At 41.5% G+C, this 21,487-nt stretch overlaps 1 protein-coding gene across 3 annotated transcripts in view; it reads right to left on the reverse strand.

Moving 5' to 3' along the window:
- The window catches only part of LONRF1 (LON peptidase N-terminal domain and ring finger 1), a 1,181,374-nt gene extending 1,169,535 nt beyond the window's left edge, over positions 1 to 11,839 (reverse strand). Inside the window, exon 1 of one of the 3 annotated variants that reach the window (XM_044062498.1) lies at positions 11,083 to 11,839. In XM_044062498.1, the coding sequence (XP_043918433.1) occupies positions 11,083 to 11,620 (538 nt within the window). In that variant the 5' untranslated portion in view covers positions 11,621 to 11,839. The remainder of the gene's footprint in view (positions 1 to 11,082) is intronic. The other 2 variants (XM_044062495.1, XM_044062496.1) reach the window with 2 other exon arrangements.
- Between the last annotated feature and the right edge of the window lie 9,648 nt (positions 11,840 to 21,487).

Consider the following 21,487-nt stretch of genomic DNA (forward strand, 5'->3'; position numbering starts at 1 on the left):
GATACAAAGGGGCTTGCCCACCTGGGAAACATTTTTTTTGTTTTTCTCTTGAATGCAAACAGCACTCGAGAGATTTTATTCATCTGTGATCACAAAATTTATGACTTGTTAGGAGCCATTAAAGGGTCATGCTAACCAATCTACGCCTTTTAATTTTCTTTAATTTAAAAGTAATAAGTAACATACACATGTAAGCCCGGATCTACTTCAGTAGACCGAAAGTTCACTTACCCGGCTTTCAGACAGCCTGGAACACAGACTTCTCACTCCAGGTAAGGAACCGCTTGGCCATCCTGAAAAAAAATAGTAAAACCAAAGGAAAGTAAACCCACAGCCCCCCCAACTAAATATACCAACTCTGAGATTGCACTACCGCTGGAGTAAGCGGCAAAGTTCAACAGGGTGGCCAAGCAGTTACTTACCTAGCATGGGAAGATGGTGTTCTGGGATGTCAGAGTTCTGCAGTTGTCGGCCTTTTCGTATCGGCTACCTGAAAGTTGGGTAAGTGGACTCTGTCTACTGAAGTAGACCTGTAAGACGTTGCATATTTTGAGTCACTCATTCTGAAGTGCACCTTCTACTTAAGATAGGAGCTCCCAATCTGAGAACCAGGCTATCAGTGTTTGTGCTACATTTTACTGTATTTACTTATCATTTTATTTATTTAACATTTGTTTACCGGGAAAGTCAGACTGGGATAAAGCCCAATATACAGTTGTCCTATCTCACCCTCATTCTTGACTGATGGGTTTGGAACTGATCCTCTGTTCCAACTCAGACGGTTTCTAAAGCTTGAGGTCTACAGCTAGCTCGTGGCTCTATCCCTATCCCATGATGCCAAAGGGCATTCCCCAGATCTCGTTTGCTGCTGAAGCAACCGATCCTCTGTTCCGACTCAGACGTTTTCTAAAGCTCGAGGTCTGCAGCTAGCTCGTGGCTCTATCCATATCCCAAAATGCCAAGGGGCATTCCCCAGATCTCGTTTGCCGCTGAAGCAATTAGAGTCGCTGAGAGCTAGCTCTGGCTAAGTTCAAACTTGTGTTTTTATTCTTTTTGTTAAAAGTTGCTGAAAGTTATAATCTGATGAGGTTATTAAAAATTAAAGTCTAATAAGGTTATTAATTAATCACACATTTCTATGCGTTTATCCTTTGTATTTGATGTTTTTTGCTGATTTTTTCTAGTTGGCCATTTGTTGGGCCTTTAAAACCCTATCCCTTTACCTGGTTGTGGTATAGTTGTGCTACCTTAGAATTAGATTACAGTCCAAGTTAGAAGGGTTTAAAAAATATATATATTTTTTTTATATATACATACACATACGTATACATATATTTTAGTCATGTTTCAAGGATGAGAGAGGTAGAGTGAGTGTCTTTTCACTTATTCTTCTCCGCAGTAGCCAGGGTTTTTGAGGATCTACTGTGTGTTTGATAGTACCGTAGGTTTATACATATATAGACTTTTCAACAACCTGTTTAAGTTAGATGGTTGTTTACTGTTCATTTTGTACACTTAACAGTGTTGTTTCTTACAAGTTTTTGATAGCCTGTTTAAGTTAGAAGGCTCTTGTACTGTGTTGTATTTCTGATATTTTGTGTTCAGGATGGCAAGCAAACAAAATAAGGATAACAAGGAGACCAGGGTCTCAGGATTTAAAAGATGTCCAAAATGCTCTCAGAAGACGCCCATCATTGATGGGCACTCCAAATGTGTATACTGTTTTGGAGCCCTGCATTTGCAGGAAAGTTGTTCCATTTCCTAGGTTCATAGGTTCATACTAGGCTATCTGCCCTATAAGCTTAACCAGAGTGTGTTTGGCTTTCGCCACCCATTTTAAATTAATTTTGCTATGCCCTTTTTCGAGGTCAGTATACTGTGCCTCTGTCTAACAGTGACATAGAAGTGATACCCAGGGTAAACCTACGATCTCCCATCCACTCATCAAGATTCCTCTTGAACAAAGTCAATGAGGGACTCTGCCTAACCTGAACTGGGATTTTATTCCAGAGTGAAGGGAGCCTCTGGGTTATGAATCTGTCCCTCCAGCATGTCCTATTTATTTCAGTGCTGAGGTTCAAGTCTCTCGAGCGCGTAGCTCGATGGGATTTGGATTTTCTGAGGTGCAGCATGTCCATTAATTCCGGGTTGGACATGGCTTTATACGTCAGGCACAGATCGCCTCTGAGCAGGCGGTATGCCACTGAGTAGAGCTGGAGTTTCTTTAACCGGGCAGCATATGGCATCTGTTTGAGTTCTTTGATCCTCTTGGTGAGGTACTTTTGGGGTCTTTCCAATTGCTGCAGGTGTCTGGTAAGGTACATCACAAAAGGGGCATTGTACTCAATTATGGGCCTGATGAGGGATGAGTAAAGAGGCACGATGACCTCCCCTGATCTAGATGTGAATCCCTTCATGATTAGGTGGACTATATAAAATGTTTTTCTAACCACTTTGGTCAGTGGTTGTCAAATGAGAGACTGCTATCAACTTGGGTCCCCAGGTCCCTAATTACTTCTGTACTTAATGGATTACCACCTATGTGGTAATTTGTGGGCACTTTGTTTTTGCCAAAGGGGATGACTATACACTTTTTGGCGTTTAGCTTGAGGCCATGGATCTGGCACCTGTTGTCTGCTTCTATGAGGCCCTTTTGGAGGATGCTTGTGTCGGCTGGAGAGTTGATTATGGCGCCCAGTTTGCAGTCATCTGCGAACCTGGTCAGCCACAGTCCTTCAGTGTTGGCCTGTACCTCCGAGAAATATATACCAAACAAGAGAGGTCCCAGGACTGACCCTTGTGGGATGCCACTTGTAACTGGTTTGGAGTCTGACATGGCTCCAGCAATTCTAACCATGTGGGTTCTATCCTTGAGCCAGTTTGCAACCCATCTAGTGACATAGGGGTTTATATTTAAGCTGGTGAACTTATCTATAATGCCCGAGTGGGGTATTGTATTGAAGACTTTTGTGAGGTCCAGGTAGGCTGTGTGGACCACCTTCCCCTCGTCAATGGCCTTGGTGACTGTTTCAAAGAAATCAACCAGGTTTAAGAGGCAGGATCTGCCCTTAAAGCCAAACTGGGTAGGATCCAGTGTCTGTAGGTCCCCAATATCTTTATTTATGAGGTCCATGATGATCCCTTCCATAGCTTTGCAGACCAAGCTAGTCAGGCTTATGGGGCGATAGTTTCCAGGATCCGTTGAGGCACCACCTTTGTGGAGAGGGACCACTGTTGCTGTACCCCACTCTTTGGGTACATATCCTGTAGTAAGGCTGAGACTGAACAGTAGTTTTACGTTTGGGTTTAGCTCTTCTTGGAGTTCATGTAGAACGCAGCCCGGGACACCGTCTGGTCCCACTGACGCTGTGTTTTTTACTTTGGAGTGGGCAGCTCTTACCTGAGCATCTGAGATGTCAGGGGGCCAGCACTCTGCTGGGATAGATATTTGCCCTTTTGGTGGGGGGGGGGGGAGAAGTTTGCGCTGAACCTGTCAGCTAGGATGTTGGCAATGTCTGTGGGTTCGGTGTATTTTTTGTCATTTTGGATTAATTCTGAGTATATCTGGGAATTCCCACCCAGGTTCCTAACATAACTAAAGAAAGCCTTGTGATTATCCTTAGTGTCCTGTGCAATTTTTCTCTCAAGGCTGGCCTTCTTTCAGCTCAAGGGTGCTTCAAGAGCGAAAGAATAAATTGATATTAAGGGATTTGTTAAGGTCTTCCTTTGCTGAGGATTTAGAGAAGGATCAAACTCCATTAAATAAGACTTCTTCACCTTCTCCTTCCAAGTCTGAGAAAATCTCTTAAGAGACCATCTTCAGCTTCTTCAGATGGTTTCGAGCCTTCAGAAAAAAATTAAAATTCTTGGAACCAACCACACTGACTCAGACTTCTACCTCGGCTCCATCTATGTCAGAGCTGATGGTAGTTTGAGCTAGGAACCAATCACCAGTTTTAGATCCTGTGACTCCTATGCTCCGATCCCCAATTTTACAATCTGTGGCATCACCGACACCATCAACTCGTTCTTAGAAGTCTTTCAGATTTGGATATGGATCATTTGGTGCAGAAGCTTTCGAGGATACAGCCTCTTACAAAGCGTTTGTCGGCACCGATTCAGTTGGCTTCAGATCCAACCAGACTAGTACTCCCTACTTCAATTCCTCCTCAGACTCCTACCGTGGTCTCAGAGCCGGAATGTGTGGAGCTGATAATTGTGGATCCTATGGTGCAGAGACCTTCTTTGGTTCATACTGCTCAAACTACCTTGGTGCTGACCGGGGCTGATGCTCTCTGGTCGGCTCCAGGGGGACAGCCGGACTGAACATTTATCGGTTCTGGCTTTACCTCTTGGAGCATTAGCTTGAATGAGTTTGGCTCCTACCTTGACCTTGGAGCCGTCTCTCGTGGCTCTGGGGAGAGCTTCTGGTTCTTCGTTGCTGGACCTCTCCTCGGGTCATAGGGGGTGCCTTCACAGTCATGAGGAGAGCACTGCCCCCACGGACATCCAGTGTTTCAGATCCTACCATTTCTTCCTCTAGAGTTTTGTGTCCATCTTCTGCACCACATGGCCCACAGCATAGAGATCCAGAGCCTCATGACACCCCACAGGATATACCTTTCCCTACAGGAACCTCTCCAGAAGCCCCATCTGAGGAGGCACCATGAAAAGAGACATGTAAGAGGAAACATCTAGACCCCCCTGAGGAGTCAGTGACATCAGACACAGACCTCGATGATTCAGAGGGGTTCCCATGGTCACCTTCTGAAGATGTCTCATTCGCAGACATCCTAGAAGTCCTTAAGCAGAGAGGCGGCTGGAAGGCCACTAACCCTTCTGATGAGGATTCCATATAAATGAAGGCTGTTGGTTCTTGATCTGCCGTCTCTTGGGTGTCTCCACCTTTCAATGAACTCTTGGACTTGGTTTGTCAGAAGGCATGGGAGTCTCCAGATAACTGTGGAACCTGTCCCTAGGAGGCCTAACAAATTTATCACTGCACCAGAGGGAAAATCTTTCTTAACCAAAGGGGTGCCAGTAGATGCTCTGGTGGCGGCCACTAAAAAAGAGATGTCCGAGACGTCCACAGCTGTCCATCCACCAAATAAAGAGTGTCGTGTGTGATGAACAGGTATGGGAAGCGCATGTTCTCAACAGCAACCTTTACTCTACGGTCCCTGAATTACCTAACTCACTTTACAAGGCTACAGAGAGATCTTGTAAAGGAACTTGGGAGATGGTCTCCAGGGTAATGTAGCTGTGGGAGTCTCTGAATAAAGTAACTTCTCAGCGCTCCACCCTAAACTCTACAGTCAACTCTTCCATGAGGCTCATTTCATATGCAGCCAATGGAGCAGACAGATCAGCAGGTAGAGGAATTGCCCTTAGGAGTCATTCCTGGATACGCTTGTGTTCATTTGCAGAACCTTTCAAGTTATCCTTTACCAAGACCCCTTCTGATGGCTCATCCTTGTTTGGTTCCAAAGTAAAAGAAACACTTACCAGGTGTGAGCAGGAAGGAAAGACTCTCTCTGCCGTTGGGAGTCCATTTTTCCACTCCTTCAAGACCATATCTCAAGGATCGAAAGGGTGGAAAGATGTGGTTCCGTAAAACCCCGGAGGCCTTTCAGGACACACATTTTGAACCCCCTTCCAGGGGCAGAGAAGGGGGTAATAATGGAAGACACTGGCCACATGGTAGAGGGGGTCTGCAGAATCAGGGCAGCTGAGGGTCTTTCTTCAGTAAGCACTTCCAGCATTCCTGAAGGGAAACCCGACTGCTCTACTATGGAGGCAGTCAGGGGTCACTTGTCTTTGGACCCAGACGCCTGGCTAAAAATCACAAAGGACAAATGGCTGCCAAGGATCATATCCAGAGGGTATGCTATTCCCTTCTCCAACCCTCCACCAACCTTAAGAATTCCGAACGTTCCATCCAGTCACAGGAATCAGAAAGCAACCGAAATTCAAAAATTGCTAGAAAAAGAGAGAGTCATCCAACCAGTCCCCGCAGAACAGATAGGATCTGGAACTTACTCAAGATTCTTTTAAGCTCCAAAGAAAACAGGGGACTGGAGACCAATTATTGGATCTCAGCACATTAAACCGGATGGTTATGTTTCAGTCGATTCTTCCCTTTCTGGGAAAAAGATGACTGGATGTGCTTTATAGACCTCCAGGATGCGTACTACCACATAAAGATGGACAGGCCATCCAGGAGCCACTTGTGCTTCCAGCTGGGAACCAGTCAATACCAATTCTGAGCACTGCCATTTGGGCTCATTACAGCCCCCAGAGTGTTCACCAAATGCATGGTAGTGGTTACAGCCCACCTGAGGCGTGTAGGATTCCAGGTGTTTTCCATACCTAGACGACTGGCTCCTTACTGCCACTACCAAGTAGCTACTACTACAAGCAACAGACAACACTTTGGCCTATATGCTCAACTTGGGATCCCAATCAACTACAAAAAACCTGCCTTATTGCCGTTGCAGCATATTGCACTCATAGGCGTAGAATTAAACTTGGTGACTATAATGGTAACTCTTCCACAAGAATGAAAACAATCTCTTCGTATGCAAATTCAAAACCTACTTTTGAGAATGAGAGTACAAGCAAGAACTGTTCTCAAAGTTTTAGGGACAATGGCAGTAACTGTCACCATACTCCCCTTAGCTCGCATGCACATACGGATCCTGAAATGGCTTCTCTTTACCCAATGGTCAATGCAGGGCTTACTGCTGTCATACTAGATCATTCTGACAGAATCTTGCAAAAGGGACTTAGCCTGATGGATAAACTCGGATCAAGTCACCATAGGCAGTCCTTTCACCCTATCCCATCAGCCACAGTGACCACAGATACTTCCCAGACAGGGTGGGGGGGCATTATCAGGGAGAGACAGCCCAAGGCAGTTGGCAAGAACATGAGGCTCACCTGCACATCAATGTGCTGGAGATGAGAGCAGTGCTACTGGGGTTGCAGGCATTTCAATACTCTCTTCCTCCAGGCACAATTGCGATCCAGACCAACAACATGTCAGTGGTATGGTACATAAACAAGCTAGAAGGAACCAAGTCTTACCCCCTTTGTCGAGAGGCCATCACAGTATGGCAATGGGTGACCTCATCCCAGTGCTTTCTTATAGCAACGCATACCCCAGGGAAATCGAACGTGACAGCGGACAAGCTCAGCAGGGCGACTCTAATCCCCTATGAGTTGTCCCTGAAACAAGATGTAGCAGAAATGATTTTTTGCAAATGGGGTCAGCCTTGCTGCGTTCTCTTTGCCATGTCCATGAACACGAAATGCAGCAAATATTTTGCCCTGAGCCCTCCACTGGGGGAGTCGCAGAGGGACGCCCTTGTGCACGATTGGCCCCTGGGTCTCCTTTATGCCTAAGCCTTCCCCCCCTTTCCACTGATAATAAGAGTACTTCAGAAAGCCAGTTCACTGGGAAGGACATTAATCTTCATAGCGCCTTACTGGCCTTGTCAAATTTGGTTCCCCTTCCTACAGCCTCATCTACAGGAGGATTCATGGATCCTGGACCCAGTACCAGATCTCCTGACACATTCTTCAGGTGATCTTCATCCTTCTCTCTCAACCCTCAAGCTGACAGCTTGGCTACTCCGATTCCCAAGAAAGCCAGGTCACAGAATCTTTCATCTGCAATAAGACACATCTTGATCTCTTCTCACAAGTCTACTAGAAACTTGTACCTCAGTAAATGGAGGAAATTATCTATCTGGGCCACTCAAAATAGTATTGACCCACATTCAGCATCCATTTCATCTATTCTTGAATTCTTGACTAAACTTTTCAATGAAGGAACTGCGGCATCTACTATCAGAGTTCAGTTAGCAGCTATCTCAAATTTTCATATTGGCAATGAAGATTCAAGTATAATGTCTCGCAGACTAGCAAAAGCCTTCCTAAGAGGTACAAACGTACCAAGACCATATATCAGGCTACCCTTACCCCCATGGAATCTCAATTTCCTTTTGTCCACAATAATTCTTCCCCCTTCTGAACCTGCATCATCGTGTGATTTAAAATATCTAACCTGGAAAACTGCTTTCTTGGTGGCCATCACTTCAGCCAGAAAAGTATCAGAGTGGGAGCCCTTATCCATTAAACCTCCATACATGCTGTTCCACAATGATAGAGTATCATTACGTACAAACCCATCCTTTTTGCCAAAGGTGTGCTCAGAGTTTAGCCTCAATCAATCTACTGAACTAACAATATTCTTCCCCACATACAGCAATACGGCAGAATACAGGCTACACCAGTTGGATGTTCATAGACAACTGCGTTTTTACCTACATAGAACAAAAGACTTTAGAAAACTAGAACCAACTTTTTGTATCCTATTCAGAAAATAAAAAAGGTCTTCCAGTAGTAAAAACTACTTTGTCAAAATGGCTGTCTTAATGCATTTTGTTTGCTTATAATTCAGCACATAATGAATTGCTACAAGGAATCAAAGCACATTCAACAAAGGCAGTATCTGCTTCTTCTGCTTTCCGTGCTAGGCAACCCATTGATACTATTTGTGCAGCAGCTACATGGGCTAAGCCTCATACCTTTATCACTCATTATCATTACAGAGTAGACATGGCCTCCAGGGGCAGGGCCCTTTTTGGTTCCACTGCTCTGGAGAATGTACTCCCTTGTTCGGTTCCACTGTTCTGGAGAATGTACTCCCTTGAGCCACCCAAGAAGAAAGTTGCTAGGGGGTGCTGTCCCATCAGTCAAGAAAGAGGGCGAGATAGGACAACTGCTCATAAAGTTATGTACCCACCATAACATTCCATGTGAGTTGTCCATCTCGCCCTTCATTCTTATGTCCCACCCACCTGACCCCCTGCCTTGATTGCTGGAAGAACGAGGGGTGGATCTACTCTTGGTAACTGGTCTGACTCTCTTCCGAGTCTAGTAAAAGAGTACTACTGGTAGATATCTTTCTTTATATATATATATATATATATATATATATATATATATATATACACACACATACATATACACAAACACATATATACACACACATATATATATATATATATATATATATATATATATATATATATACACACACACACACACACACACACACATATAAATAATTGTTACATCAGCAAATAAGATCTGGGGTATGCCCTATGGCATCATGTGATAGGAATAGAGCCACGAGCTAGCTGTACACCTCGAGCTTTAGAAAACAGCCAAGTCGGAACTGAACCCATCAGTCAAGAATGAAGGGCGAGACAGACAACTCACATGGAACATTATGGTAGGTACACAAGTTCTTTTTTTCAGTGGAGGCCCAGGGAGAATCATGTCTTTGGAATGTGGAAGGAAAACAGAGCACGTGGAAGAAAATGCAAGGAGGGCAGTATGTAAAAAAAAAATTGTGTGTATGACTTATCACTGAAATTACTAGTCAGCTTGAAAAAGACTATAGAACAATCATTTTAAAGAAGACATGCGCTTTCACATTACTACTACAAATAATTCAAAAAACAACCCACCACAAAAGCTTGAAATATGCATGACAGTCTGCCTTGTTTAAGCTACAATGTTTGCACTGTAATGGCATATAGACAATAATATGGATGAATCTTGAATCTTACTCTCATGCTACACACACAGGGACAGTTAATTTCTCCAAGAGTAAGACTGTAAAATGGGCCATGACCTTCTCAGTCTTATATTAACTCAACTGGCCTGTTAGGCCACAGCTCAAGATAGTGAAAAAAGGGTTCAGATTAAGAAGACAGCAACCTGTAAATGTAGAATAGGAAGTGTTCTGATACAGGTTCACACTGTTCATAAATCCAAAATTAATAACACAATACTCTTCTATGCAAGAATGACTTGCACTGCAACCCACAATTGATGGTCTTGTAAACCATTACTACTACACTGGCACACTCTCAAAGATTCACAAAGTAAGCATTCAACCCAATTTCCCAAACATAATACTAAAAATTGTAAAGATTGTCTACACAGCAAAAACCACCACATTCAAATGACAATCAACAGTGCACAGTATGTGGCAGTTTATCTTGTCTTTCCTTATGCTGATCAGTGTTTATTATTTAAATTCTGCCTGTGTTTACTTTGTTAAAATGTAATTCTACACAGGGGCGTGGAGAGGGGAGTGAATCCCTCCTTCAGGGATAGACTGCATACACTTGTGAGAGTTGCACTACACCCAGGCAGTACTAAAATGCCCAGGTATCTGCATTTATGCTGGCAAAATCTCCCCCTAAATCCCATACAAAAGTATCACACATGACCCCCCCCCCCCCAGCACTCTTCATACGACTATTATTGTATTAATAACAGAAACTGCACGTATATGTTTTACACCTGCATTCCACTGCACCTGAACATGACTTTGCCAATGTTCGGGTGACAAGAGATTCAGTGATGGAGACTCTCTACACAGCCACACCTAAATCCACATTACAATGTTCATTTTTCAAAGTGTACAATAGCTTACCAGTAAAATGTTTTCAATGAGTAAAGGAGCTGCAATGTTACCAACATCAACACCTTTATGATGATGTTAGCAGTCAGTTTCAGAATATGTAACGTAAACATACAAACATTCAATAGCACTTCCAATCCCAAGACCTATTATGAACACAATGACACCAAATAAGACAACAGTACGTCCTTTCCATACAACGTAATTTTCAAACAAATGCAACAAAGGAAAATATGGACTACACAATATAAAAAAAGTTTGCTAAAAACATCAGAACATACTTTTATTCATAGAAATATGTTTTTGGCAAGACACCCCACCCATTAAAGGTGATAAGAAAGAAAACAGAGCTTCAAGCATTCAGACAATGGAATGGTAAAGCGCATGCGTAAGACTGGCACAACAAACCAGAGAAAATACCTTTCCACCCAGGTATTAATGTGACCTATTTCCCAACAATGCCATGTGGTGGACAGCACACTACTTTCATAATATACACAGATCTGCCTAAAGATACGCAACAATGGAAAATGTTACACTGTTAGCCTGTTATCCCTAAAAAACAGCCACACACTCACTGTTGATCTGCTGCTGGTTGACAAGTAGCAGAACCGCTTCATAATCCTGTTCCTGAAGTAATTCACTAGCCCGTTCCCTGGTACGAACTTTGTTTACTTCGCCCGGAAACCACTTTTCCATTAGTTGGGTCAAAAGTACATTAGGACGGCGAGCCCTAATGGAAATTCCAATAAACTCCCCACAAAACCGACAACGAGTCCATAACCCCTTCTTCAAACAACGACCACAGTAACAGTGTCCACATTCGGGTAGTATGACTGGATTTGCCAAAAATGTCCCACAACCTGGGCATTCAAACTTACAAGTTAGGCTTTTGTCCCTAGTTTTGGGGGTACTCTGATCAGGGCACGGGAGGTAATTTAGGAGTACGCAGTTTACAAGTGAGCTCAGCTGCCCAGGAGCTAGTGGCCCAAATTGCAGTGCAGCTGAGTAAGTGTCCAGAGCTTCTTTCAACTGATTCCCCAATGCAAAACTTTCCGCTTTCTGTAGCAAAACATCTTGTTGATCTCGTTGACTGTCACCGGCTAATGCACTCATTGCTTCAAAACATGAACCCCTGACAATGTCAGAACCTAAAGAGATCCTTCGTTGTCCCGTCCATAAGCTCCAAAAATACCACAGTTAAAGCGCCCAGCCTGCATAATCACCATCCCCACCGTCCTAAGCACCCACCGTGCACGTAACTACACACACTGGCAATGTGATCAAATAGCTTCTACTGATTGGCCACTAACGCTTGATTACAAAACCAAGTCTGCTGCAAGTTTCGTAACATGTGAAGGAACGGACTGCGTCCCGCCTCCTTCTCGGAATGCCTGTACTGGATTATGTAAATCTGCTTCGGAACAACGTATCCGGTAGCAGTTTGCTTAGTGAGTCTTTGCAGTACTACAAATTACGGTTTCAGGGTTAGTTATACCTTTCGAGTGTCCAGCGTTCCGGCTCATTTTTTTTGGTCTGCTACCCTTAAAAGTCGCGTTTTTCTGGCAAATTATTGAAGACTGAAGTACCTAATCATACCTCTCAACTGTCATTTTGACGCGATTTTTAAATCCGTCCCTCTTAATCCCTACCAAAATAGGTAATGTTTGGGGAAATGGCCGGGAGTTACACTTAATAAAAATGACAATAATTGGAGTTATAGGCTTATTTTACTTCAGAAAATGTATATTAATTCACATTCTGTTATTCTGTCAACGTCTCAGTTTAATAGTACTAAAGTGTCCCTGATTTTGTTGAGGTATGCCCCAAGTAGCCGAGCTGAACCTGGAACTGGGCAATCTTGATCCTTGAACTATCCCGGTAAACAAATATAAATAATGTCAGACAGTTTCAGAAAATACATGCTAATACAAAACGTGTTTTTCTAACAACTTTATAAGTTTACATGTACAATTGCCCCTCATACCTCTCAAGTGTACCTCATTACGAGGAACGTACCTCATTTGGGGTCTTAAAAGATCATCTTTATAAGTAAAACCAGCATATTTTAAACATCCTATGACCCTCCTAGTTGAAGTTGTTAGTAAGCCATTAGTATGTTCCACATTTTGCCCATTTGTTCCACATTATGAGGGCTAGTGTTCCTCATTTTGGACATGGACGGTTGAGAGCTATGTTGCCCCTAGCTTTGTAGGATTTCTTGCCTGTAGAGGTTGAAAGGTATGGGGTAGTCCCAGGAGCGGCCCTAGTTCAACTGGTGCCCTAGGCAAAAGGGCTGCATGGTGCCCACACCGCACTACCTGGTGCCCCCATCCTTGTCTATCTACACCAAATAAATACTGGAAAAGCGCCCCTGCAAGACCGGCACCCTAGGCGGCTGCCTAGTTGGCCTATGCCTAAGGCCGGCTATGGGTAGTCCCACACAATAACGGCCTACATGACAGAAGAAACCCAGAATCCAGAAGGTTTGCAAGTCAGTAGAAGGAAAATCATATTAATATGCAGTGATTATGCCCCAAAAGATCAGTAATAAACTCTCTCTTATTTTATTTTTACTCGTAGCAGACAAAAAGAGATGTACTGCACTCTTACAACTGGACATTTTTAACTGATTTTGGTAGTCTCCATGCTTTGAGGGGACCAGAGATAGATCAAGTGTATAACTAAAATGTGATAATTAGTTTTATTACATGTCATTAGGACTTCAGTTTGCTCCAGATTTATATCTCAGACATAGATTGTGGTGAGAGACAATGGGAGTTGTGAGTAAATAAATACAGGTATTCTACCACATTTCCCAGTTAGTCTGAATGTTTGATAAAATGTTGTACCCCAGCGTATAGGGAGTGTTATCATTATACTGGAATCAGATTTCTGTAATTATAAAAATATTGATGTCTTCAAAGGTAAGTCAGACCTCAAGTTCAGTCATTTTGTTGTTTAGGCTTCTGGCATTCACCTTGATATTATCCAGACTGAAAATGTTCCATGTTGGAATGCTCATCAAATGAACTCTAAGTAAAAAAAAACGGTTGGGTTAGTAAGACTTCTAATCAGTATTAGAGCTGGATCATGGACAAATGGGGCCTTAGGCAGGGTAATGGAACAGGATCTCCCTGCACCCCCCTACCAATGTTCCTACCCAGCCATTCCAGTGTCCCACTACTTGCCTTTCTGTCCCCCTAGTTACCATAAACACTGTTCAGACCTGTCAGTGTGCATACAGTTTTCTTCTTTACTTCTACAATGACTGCAGATATTTGGATTTAATTTAAAACTTTTATTTCAAAAATTTTAGCACCAACACTGATACTGTTTTCTAAAAAAAAAAAATAAAAAAAAAACAAGAACAATGCAGTTTCACAATGAAAACAGACTTAGCATGAGCATCAGTAAACTTCTCGGCCCTTGCAATTCACTTTCGTCGAAAGTGCATTGAAATCCACATTCACAGAAAATACATTTGGCCAGTGGTGGATTAAGTGTACCTTTGGGCTGTTTTCAAATCATGGTCCTCCTGGACACATTTTCAGGACCATACATAAATGCATGTGGTCTTTGATTCACCTTCCTGATTTTATTAAAATATAGTCTTTATTTACTGCAGCAAAACCTGTTAGAGTTTTAAATTTATAGTGTTGAACATTTTTCCAGTAAGCAGTAAAACAAAACGTATGAACCAGTAATGACAAGGCTATCCATTTAAGAACATTTCAACCATAAAAGACCACTCAAATTACTGTCAAAATCCACCAATATCATCCTCTTCTTTCAGCTTTTTCCTGGTTAGGGGTCGCCACAGCGGATCACCTGTCCGCTTATGATTGGCAGTGGAGTTTTATGGTGTCGAGTTGCCAGCCCAGTGCCTAACCTTCCCCAGAAGGCACACATGCACACAATCACGCCTAGGGCCAATTTAGAGTGTCCAGTACACCTACAGCATGTCTTTGGGATGTGGGAGGAAACCCATGTGACCACAGAGGACATGCAGACTCCACACAGAAGGCACCCCAGCTGAGGATCGAACTGGAGAACCTCTTGCTGTGAGGTGGCAATGCTAACAGCTGCACCACCACCACGGCCGCCCACAAAATCCACCAATATCATCACTATGCGCAAATTCCCTGCAGAAGTCATCTGAATAATTCCACATTAAAGAGATCAGTAACTAATGAAGAGGTTGCTGTAAAGATATCAGTAACTAATGAAGAGGTTGCTGCTGGCAAACAACTTTGCATTTCAGTGCTTTATCTACAAATTCAGTGCCTGCAGCCCTTGTAGAATATATTGCCTATGTTAAATAGAAAAATAGTGTGCTGGTGATACGCAATATGGAATGGCAAGCAAATTGACAACAGGTGCATAGCTGTTAGGCATCTCATCCAACACCCACCCCTTATGCTGCACAGTAGGCTCACCAATCAATTTAGTGTGGGAAGAGAACCCACGGCTTTCTGCACCAAAGGCAAGAATGTTACCTGTCTCACTGCTGTGCTGACACTGAGCAGCAAACTATAAAACTCTATTACTGACATTGACAAGACAGTAATCCTCAGTGAGTTACAAAAACAAGCAGACAAAAAAAAAGTAAAGGAGACCTGGCAGTTGGTCTGGAAGTTTATGTCATTTGCTTTCTAATAATCAAGTCTCAGGTTGGACTCTGAGCAACATCACTTAACTGTCAGCCCCCTAAATGGGGAATTTTGCTAACACACACACACACACACACACACACACACACACACACACACACACACACACACCCCTGCTGCACTCGCTGTTTTGGCTCTCCATTAGAGTCCTAAATCAAATCTCCTGCATATCTCCATTTGAGTCCTAAATCAAATCTCCTGCTCACTAATGAATAGCTGCTACACACATTCTCGGCTTACATGCTCTGTTTGATCTCTATTCAAGTCCTAAGTCAAATCTCCTGCAATCTTTCCTAATGCTGAGGTTTCTGGGGTTTGCTGCTCTTTACAGAAGGCTCCTGCAAAGTCCTAAAGCCCTGCTGTGTTCTTACAGAAAGTCTCCCGCAAGGTCCTAAAGCCCTGCTGTGTACAGAAGTCATCAGGCTTATTTTATTTACCAGAGATTGTTTTATTGTCTCCCCCCAGCTAACATGAGCCCTTGGAAACTGCCTAAGTTGCCTAGTACTGAATCTGGCTCTGAACAGTATACAAAAAAAACAAGGGGTGAGAGGTGCAGGCCATCCCCTGCAAAGGGAAGTTCTGTTGATCATTTCATTCCATGGAGAGACACACTGGCCCCATCCTCTGAATTACACCAATTTACTAGCCAGTTATTGAAGCCAATTATTTTATCCTTGAGGTTAGGTGTAATTCTTGATGAATGTTGGTAGAATGCTGTTCACTACTAGAACTTTATTTTTTTTTCAAAGACAAGAGCAGAGATCTCAGCAATGTTTCTCTGCATCTCCCCCATGGTGGAATGCCTATTATACCATGACCCCCCATTAATATTCCAAAACGTGCACGCTGATTGGCCAGCGTGCACGTTGTAAATCGACTTATACTAATGGAAAAAGGTCCGGTCGCCTGGACTTTTTCCATTAGTATAAGTCTCTTTTAAAACACTGTCTCGCTATGTTAAAAGAGTTTAACATAGTGACACAGGTTTAAAAAAAGCAACGGAGATATCCGTTGCTTTTTTTTAAAGCTGTCTCGCTATGTTAAACTCCTTTAACATAGCGACACAGTGTGTAAAAAGCAACGGAGATCTTGCTTTCTCCGTTGCTTTTTTTTAAAACCTGTCTCGCTATGTTAAACCCATTTAACATAGCGAGACAGGTTTAAAAAAAAAAAGCAACGGAGAAAGCAAGATCTCCGTTGCTTTTTACTGTTTCGCTATGTTAAATGGGTTTAACATAGTGAGACAGCTTTAAAATAAGCAACGGACATCTCCGTTGCTTATTTTAAAGCTGTCTCGCTATGTTAAACCCATTTAACATAGCGACACAGTAAAAAAGCAACGGAGATCTTGCTTTCTCCGTTGCTTTTGGCCACAGCTCTGATGTATTGCGTAGGCATGCGCAGTACATCAGAACTGCCGCGGATACCAGCCAGCTGCGGAAGGGCAGCAAAGAGGCATTATACAATGCCATTATTTAAGAAAAGTAATTATTTCTTTTCTTAAATAATGTCATAGTATAATAGCAATAACCCACTTCTGGGTGTGGGGAATGCGGGATTTACCCACGGTTGGCGACAACCGTGGGTAAATCCCGCATTACCCACACCCAGGCGTGGGTTATTGCTATAAGATTGTTCACTCATACCCCCATGTGGACAACTGCAAGGCTGTAATAATCTAGGACAGTATAAGTACCTAAGGGCCCTAGTGATATCCCTAATGCTAACACCACAGAGGTGACAGTCATCCTATCATTTCATTTGTCAGTCTATTGAGTGCTGTGTTTGTGTGTCTTACAGCCACTTCACCAATTACTCAGACTTTTCTGAGATGTTCTGCAGGCTTATGAGCCCTTAAGGATACAGGCTTTCAGTAAAAGAACTTCTAGTAGCCATAGGTGTGAGTATTCTGTTAGAATTTGGCTATGTGGCTGATGCAAGCTAGAATGATGTCTAGGAGTCATAGGAAGCTTAGGCACAGATTCTTTGCTACCTTAGTATATACAGGAGTGAAGTTATGGTGCTGTGGTACTGTAGTGGTATTTTGATGTTGTATACTGACATTGGGTGGGGTACAGAAACTAGCCTCAATTTAGAAATTTAGATAAATAAGTACACATCTCACAGGTGGAATTAGTATGTGTTAGAAGAATTGTTGCTAGCAGAATGAAGCAGTTGCTACACTGTCTCAGTAGACTGAGTGCTAATTTGTTGGATAAAGATGTTAAAGTAGGCTAGGACTCCATGGTGACAGGCATTAGAAAGAAACTGACAAGTCTTTGTTATTGGTAGAAAAACAGACACAGGAATCTATTATCATCATAAGATAATTGATCATCTCTGCATCAGTTGTTATGAATAACAGTATCAGATGTTCATGCAGGCATCAAGATGGTTAAGCGCTCAATTACAAGCAGGCAATTCAATCAATATACACTCTAATTAAGGTACAACCTACTAATCTAATTCTACTAGCTTTTATAGTGAGCTAAAATATATAGAGTGATGTAATGTTTGTAATGGTCTAACACTTATTGAGTACTTAGGTTCTATCAGGCCCTTTCCATAAAGGAGTTTCAGAATCCAGAATATCACTTTACTTGTTCCTGTCACATGCTGTTTCATTTGCCAGACAGATGGAATCCATGATTTTTGCCATGTGTTCTTGTTGCGTTCTCTTGTCATATGTTTCTGTAAGTAGGCAGATTCAGTTCTGGACAAGACATACACCACTATGAAGTTGTTTTCCTTAATAGCTTAGAGGTGCATTTTTTTCGGCAGTCCTTTGTCAGCAGAAACTGTTCTGACACAAATTATTCAGCAACATATTCAATGATGTCTACTATTAGTCTATCTTCTAACAGCATATTACTTTCATTTACCACCAGTCATCTTACAAGTGGTAGTGTTGTGATGATAATTATTGTATTGCTGCTATGTGTCTATATATACTGTGACTGTGTAATATAGCACTACCACTTTAAGACAAATGTGTAACATTGTAATTTATAGATGGACTGCAACCCACAATGCACTAAGTCTGTCGCCAGTGCACTGTTTATTCGCAAATGGACTGTTAACATTGGCCTTTCTGTGCTGCCATTTTGTACAGCATAAAAGTTACTATTTTTATTGCAAGTGTTGGTGTGTGTTGACATTATTGAAACTGCCATTCAATATGACTGGGTAACTAGAGGTGTGAAGTGAGCATTGTGACATGATGTCAAAACTGGGATCTTTTTCGTCTTAAAAAAAAAAAAAGAAAACTGAAAAGACTATTCCATTTGGAAAAAACACTTCAATGTGTTGGGTAGTACCTACCAAGCACAGAATAAGCTGTTTTTACTGAAAACAAGTAGGTTTACCTCGCAATGTGGTTGTTTTGCTAATTTTATGCCACTTAGCCATAGATAATTAAAGTTCTGTCGAATATGACTGTTTAATCCACTAGAAGAATTTGACTTCCTGAAGCCATTGGTCTGTTAGGTATGGAAGTATGTTTGCATGCCTTAGAGTATCTACCAAGTTGGACAAAATGACTGAAGAAATTCAAAACACTTATGCTGTACATCATGGGTAAGAAGGTGGATGCAATATACAGTTCCTTTTCATTTGCAGAGGGCCACAGTATTGCATAGGAGTCAGTAATTGATACGTTTAATGAATATTTTGTGCCAAAAAGAATTATACATAACAGGATATGCTTCCACAAATGTGCACAAGCTAAAAAGGTGAACGTGTTGAAGCTTTTATAAAATGCCTGTAAGAACTGCTGAAAATTATTGGTTTAATGAAGTGAAATATGAAGTATCCATAGAATTCTAAGAGGGCTGATTAATGTCAAAGTGTCTTAAAAGTTACAGCATGAGGTGAACTTAACTGTAGAAAAAGAAATACAAATTGCCAGAGAGAGAAAGAAGTAGAATGCTAAGATAAATATGGCAAAGGATGTGTTTGAGGTAAAACTGAGAAAAATTGCTAGTTTAAAAAGAAATAGGATGCCAACCAATATCAGATGCAGTATAAGAACCAATTAGAAGTGTGAATGAGAAGCAGAGCGAGTATAAACTTAACAAATGCATGAGATGCAGTTACTGTCATGCTGAGTCATAGCAGTATGTAGCATGAGGTGTTGAGGCATGTAAAAGACTGGGACATTTCAGAGGAGGAGCCAGGGAATGTGTTTGTCATAATGCACAGCTGTCAGACACAGACAGACTGTTAGCTTGAAAAATAGTTACATGCCTTTAAATATGAAAAGACCACTAACTTGGGAGTTGGGAGGGTGGCCTAATGGTTAAGGTGTTTGCCTTACAAACACAAGGTGTAGGGTTTGAGTCTCACAAGGGATAACTGGCTAGGCTTAAAATGGCTCGTAAGGGCAGTTAGCTTAGTACTAACCTATGAACCTATGAACTATGAACTCATTCTAATGAACACTTTCATAAAAGTGAATGAAGGGTAGATTGCATTACAGCACCTAAATATATTCATATGTTGTTTAAATGAGTTGAAGATGAAACTTGAGCTGTTATGAATATGTGAATTGCTGTCTCTAACAAGATGCAGTTTTCAGAACAACCTACCATCTACCTGACTTACTTAATCCATTCTGAACTCGCAAGATGAAATAGAAATAAATCCCTGCTTAAACTTACATAGAATTATAAACATAAAACTGATATCATTAATAGTATCTATAATATCTTAAAGTACAGAAATAATAGAAGAGCTGATAAGGAGGTTTTACAATCAAATCTAAATCAATTGTCCAGTGGATCAAATAGCTTTATCACCAGAGATAAGATATACTTCTCTCTCCTCCCAAAAATCTAGAAATAAACATCACTATAAACTTAAAATATGATTATCAGCAGCAAACAACCTAAATCAATTGTAGAAAGAAATAAAATGCCTTGCAAGGCATATCTCAAGCACATCATGCTCTTCTAGTAAAATATTCACCAATTCTAGCATCAGCCCAGCAGTGGATTATAAGGAATACTTATCATCCATCCAAAAGCTCACCAGTTCCTCCCCAAATCTACCTCCCTGCAGATAACAACCAACAACCGCAAATGCATATATTAGTTGGATATGCAGCCCCTTTCTATGGGGAAACTGGCACCTTATTAAAAAATGTAAAACTTTCCTCATCTAAACTCTCTGCACTATACCTACCTTTCTGAGAAGAGCAGTTGACAACAATCAGCAAGCCTGTTGCCTTTATTTTCAACCTTTCCCTAACTACCACAATTGTCCCACCTACTCAGAAACATTCAGTCATAACCCCTCTCCCTAAAGTACCCTCACTCAAAACCCCAAAGAACTACTGTCCAGTATCTGATCTTTACCCGTTGTCCAAAATATTTGAAATAAAAATCATTTATATACAAATTCTTAAACATAACAATAGTTACTGCCTACTCTCAAACAATCATGATTTCAGGAATTCCTTCAATACCCTTACAGCATTGTTCTCAGCAACAGATACTATTTATAGTAATATGAACAATGGGCTAATTACAGCATGTGTTTTATCAACATGGCAAGAGCATTCAAAACAGCAAATCATAGTCTGCTGTTAGCCAAGGTGGCAAAATTGAACTTTGGTCTAAATAAAATACATTGATTTGAAGGCTATCTCACAAACATAATATTTCAAGCCCTCTCTAAAACACAATTTTCATCTTGTGACTCTCAATACAGGGACACTCACGGCATTGTCTTAAGTCCCCTTCTTTTTCTGTATCAATCAACAACCTTATTGGTGACTTCCCCACTCTAGATGTCACTTTGTATGTTACAAGCTCACGATTCTTCCCTTCAAACGCACCCTCAGCATTTTTTAACCAAACTGTACACCTTGGCTGAATTTTATTGTCTCATCATTAACCACATAAAAAGGTAATGTTATACCTTTTTCTACTCATAAATTCGCAAGACTGCCAGCAACCTTAATTAGTGATAACAAAAAAGTTATATCCTATGACATGACAATGAGTACAAACACTTAGACCTCATACTGGATCCTTCACTTTTCTTCTCTGCTTCTACTGATTACATTGCTAATAATATTCTGTCTCAGGTAAAACTATTAGAGAATCTCACATCAGTTTTCTTCCATTGTTAGTATTATTATTGGTTTAATGAAGTGAAAGATGAACTACTCATAGAACTGTAAGAGGGCTGAATAATGTCAAAGCGTCTTAAAGGTTGCAACACGAAGTGAACTTAACTGTAGAAAAAGAAATACAAATTGCCAGAGAGGGAAAGAAGTAAAATGCTAACATAAATATTTTATTTATTT

The sequence above is a fragment of the Protopterus annectens genome, chromosome 2.part1 (genome assembly GCF_019279795.1).
Source record: "Protopterus annectens isolate FY-2018-M chromosome 2.part1, PAN1.0, whole genome shotgun sequence".
Classification (NCBI taxonomy): domain Eukaryota; kingdom Metazoa; phylum Chordata; order Ceratodontiformes; family Protopteridae; genus Protopterus; species Protopterus annectens.